A 2,661-nucleotide genomic window follows, 5' to 3' on the forward strand; every position below is an offset into this window, starting at 1 on the left:
AGAATGAGAACATCCTCATCTCTGAAAGAGTGACCGCTGGCCTGTAAATGAGTGAAAACTGCAGAGTTCTGGCCATTAGATGTAGCTCGTCTGTTGTGTTCTGGCCAGAACTCTGCAGTTTGGTCATGTTTGGTCTGGTCATGTTTGTGTATAAACCTTGGAGTTTTCCCATCAGATGTGTAATTCTACGACTGACTTTAATCTTTGCTGAGCTCCAACTGGGCCAAGGTCCAGAACTTTATCTGAACCAGCAGATAAACCCTCAGAGATCCAGTTTCAGCTTCATGTCAAGTCATTCACACAGAACATTATCTGGGTCCTGCACTGCTTGGGACTGCTCCTGGTTCTGAAGGTCTGGTCAGGTTAAGCAGGCCTCTGGTATAGGTCCAGGTCCAGGTCTTGAAGTTCTGGTCAGTTCCTTGCTCCTGTTCCTCGGTGATTCCTCGGGACAAGCCCAGTGGACCTGACCCGGTCTGTGGATCCRAGCTGGATGATGATCATCTGGGTTTGGCTCAGTTTGGTGATTCTAGTCCGGCTCAGCTCAGCTCAGGAACTAGACCAGGACACTGAGGGAGTCCAACTGTTGGAGTCTGAGGACACCCTCAGMGATGGAGTCCCCCTGCCGGTATCAGGACCGGTACCCGTGTGGAGGCTGGTTGAAGGTAAGAACACAACTCAGACTGGACTCAGTTGGTTTTTAATGTTTTAATTCTAAACAAATGAAAATATGTTTGATTTAAAACTCACATCAGAACCAAGAAAATGAAAAAGTTCTGATGGGTCCACTTTGGTCTCTGTGATCCAGTTTTCATCAGACTTTGTTTCAMTTTATCTTTAATCTGCTGTTGTTGAAAGTTTAAACTGTTTTATTTTAAAGGTTCTGATATTTTATCAGAATTAAAACTTTCAGCTCAAAACATTTAAAACAGGTTCTGTTGACTTGATTTTGGTTAAATTTTCATCAGATGAAACTCAAGAAGTCCAGATTAAACGGTTTCAGACGGTYCAGAAACCAGCTGTGGGGTCAGAGGTCAGGTCTCAGGTTTCATAAAGTCTGGTTCTGTTTGTGTTTCAGATGGATCAGATGGGTCTGATCTGAGCCGACCTCAGTTCCTCTGCAGAAACTCCTCTCTGGTGGTCCGCTTGCCCCTTCTCAGGTTCTCTGACCTTCGACTCAGAGGTCAGTTAGAGCCTAACTTTGAATTATTACAGAAATAAAGCTTTGACTGACGTCAGATTTGAAGGATCAGTGTAAGTTTCTGTAACAATCCTGGTTTGATTCTCACAGATGGGTCAGGTTTTTCCCCTCAGTGGTTCTGAAAGAGGTTTCATAAAAACTGAAGGATCTGAAAGAACAGGTGTGCCTGAAATACTAGACTTCCTCTCATAGAGTCAACTTCCCCATCGCTGAGTCGAACTCTGACACTAAACCCCACCTGCAGACAGACAGGACCACCTGCAGACAGACAGGACCACCTGCAGACAGACAGGACCACCTGCAGACAGACAGGACCACCTGCAGACAGANTCCATCCATCCATCCATCCTTCCATCCATCCATCCATGCATCCATCCATCAGGCTGAACTGTACAGTTTGTTACTTGTCTTGCATCCGTCCATCCATCCATCCATCCATCCATCATCCATCCATCATCCATCCATCCATCAGGCTGAACCGTACAGTTTGTTACTTGTCTTGCAGAGATCCATCAGTGAAGAGAACCATGTGTAAGAAGTGTAGCTCGTTGCTGATCCCAGGTGTTACAGCTACATGCAGACAGCACAGTAAGTCAGCAGGTGTGTTCCCTGCCTGTCAGCAGCCTGTGTGTGCTAACCCTCTGTTTGTTGGACAAGGAAAAGGCAGGAGGACTGGCTTCACTGTGCTGAGGTGTCTGAGCTGTGGTCACTGCAGGACTCTGCTGAATGACCCAGCTCACAGTCTGTGGGTGGACCGGCCCGAGGCCCAGCAGGACCACCAGCAGCAGCAGCAGCAGCAGCAGCCAGGTGAGGTGGCACATACAAGCTGATCTCAAACCGTCCTCAGAGACAAACGGGTGGTGACGTTTCCTCTCTCCCTCAGATCCAAAGCTTTCAGCTAAAAATCAGCCGAAGAAGTGTGAGTCCTGTAAGCTTCCTGTGGCTCCGCCTGCTGCCAGCACCTAACAGCTTCTCTGCTCAGCTTCTTCCATCAAACATTTCCTCTGAACCATCACTGACCTGCTCTCTCTTCATCTGGAAAACTTGGATCTAAATGAGCTGAAGATGACAAGTTGTTTTTGAAAAAGTGAAAGTTTATTGTTTTTAAAGGTGATACAAACAGATCTAATAAAAAGACTTCACTTTGTTTTACATTTTCTTCTTTTCAGCTTTGCCTCCTTTCGGCACTCTGAAGCGCGTCTTCTGGAAATACAGAATGTTTTTGGCAAAAAGCCTCGGGATGTGGCCCATGTAGAGCAGAAGAGCTAAAATCATTCCTACACAAGACAGGAAACAATAATCAGTGTTGTAGAAAGTACCACACAGTGATACGTGAGTAAAAGTACAAGTATCTTACCAAAAACTGACTTTGGTAAAATTTAAAGTCTCCTTTAGGAATATAACTTGAGTAAAAGTGTTAAAGTATGTGATATTTGTTGTAGTTAAGTATTAAAAGTGTTAAA

The 2,661-nt window shown here is 45.3% G+C and overlaps 1 protein-coding gene across 1 annotated transcript; it reads left to right on the top strand.

Annotated features, from left to right (window-relative positions):
• Positions 1 to 1,703: 1,703 nt before the first annotated feature.
• On the top strand, positions 1,704 to 2,350 carry rpp21 (ribonuclease P subunit p21; the record flags this gene model as incomplete). Its single annotated transcript, XM_014034430.1, is given in 3 exon segments — positions 1,704 to 1,786; positions 1,856 to 2,005; positions 2,082 to 2,350. Coding segments are annotated over 3 exon segments (316 nt in total), but the record flags the coding sequence as incomplete, so codon positions are not given.
• Positions 2,351 to 2,661: the final 311 nt, after the last annotated feature.

Source organism: Austrofundulus limnaeus, unplaced genomic scaffold (assembly GCF_001266775.1).
Source record: "Austrofundulus limnaeus strain Quisiro unplaced genomic scaffold, Austrofundulus_limnaeus-1.0 Scaffold2116, whole genome shotgun sequence".
NCBI classification, from domain to species: Eukaryota; Metazoa; Chordata; class Actinopteri; order Cyprinodontiformes; family Rivulidae; genus Austrofundulus; species Austrofundulus limnaeus.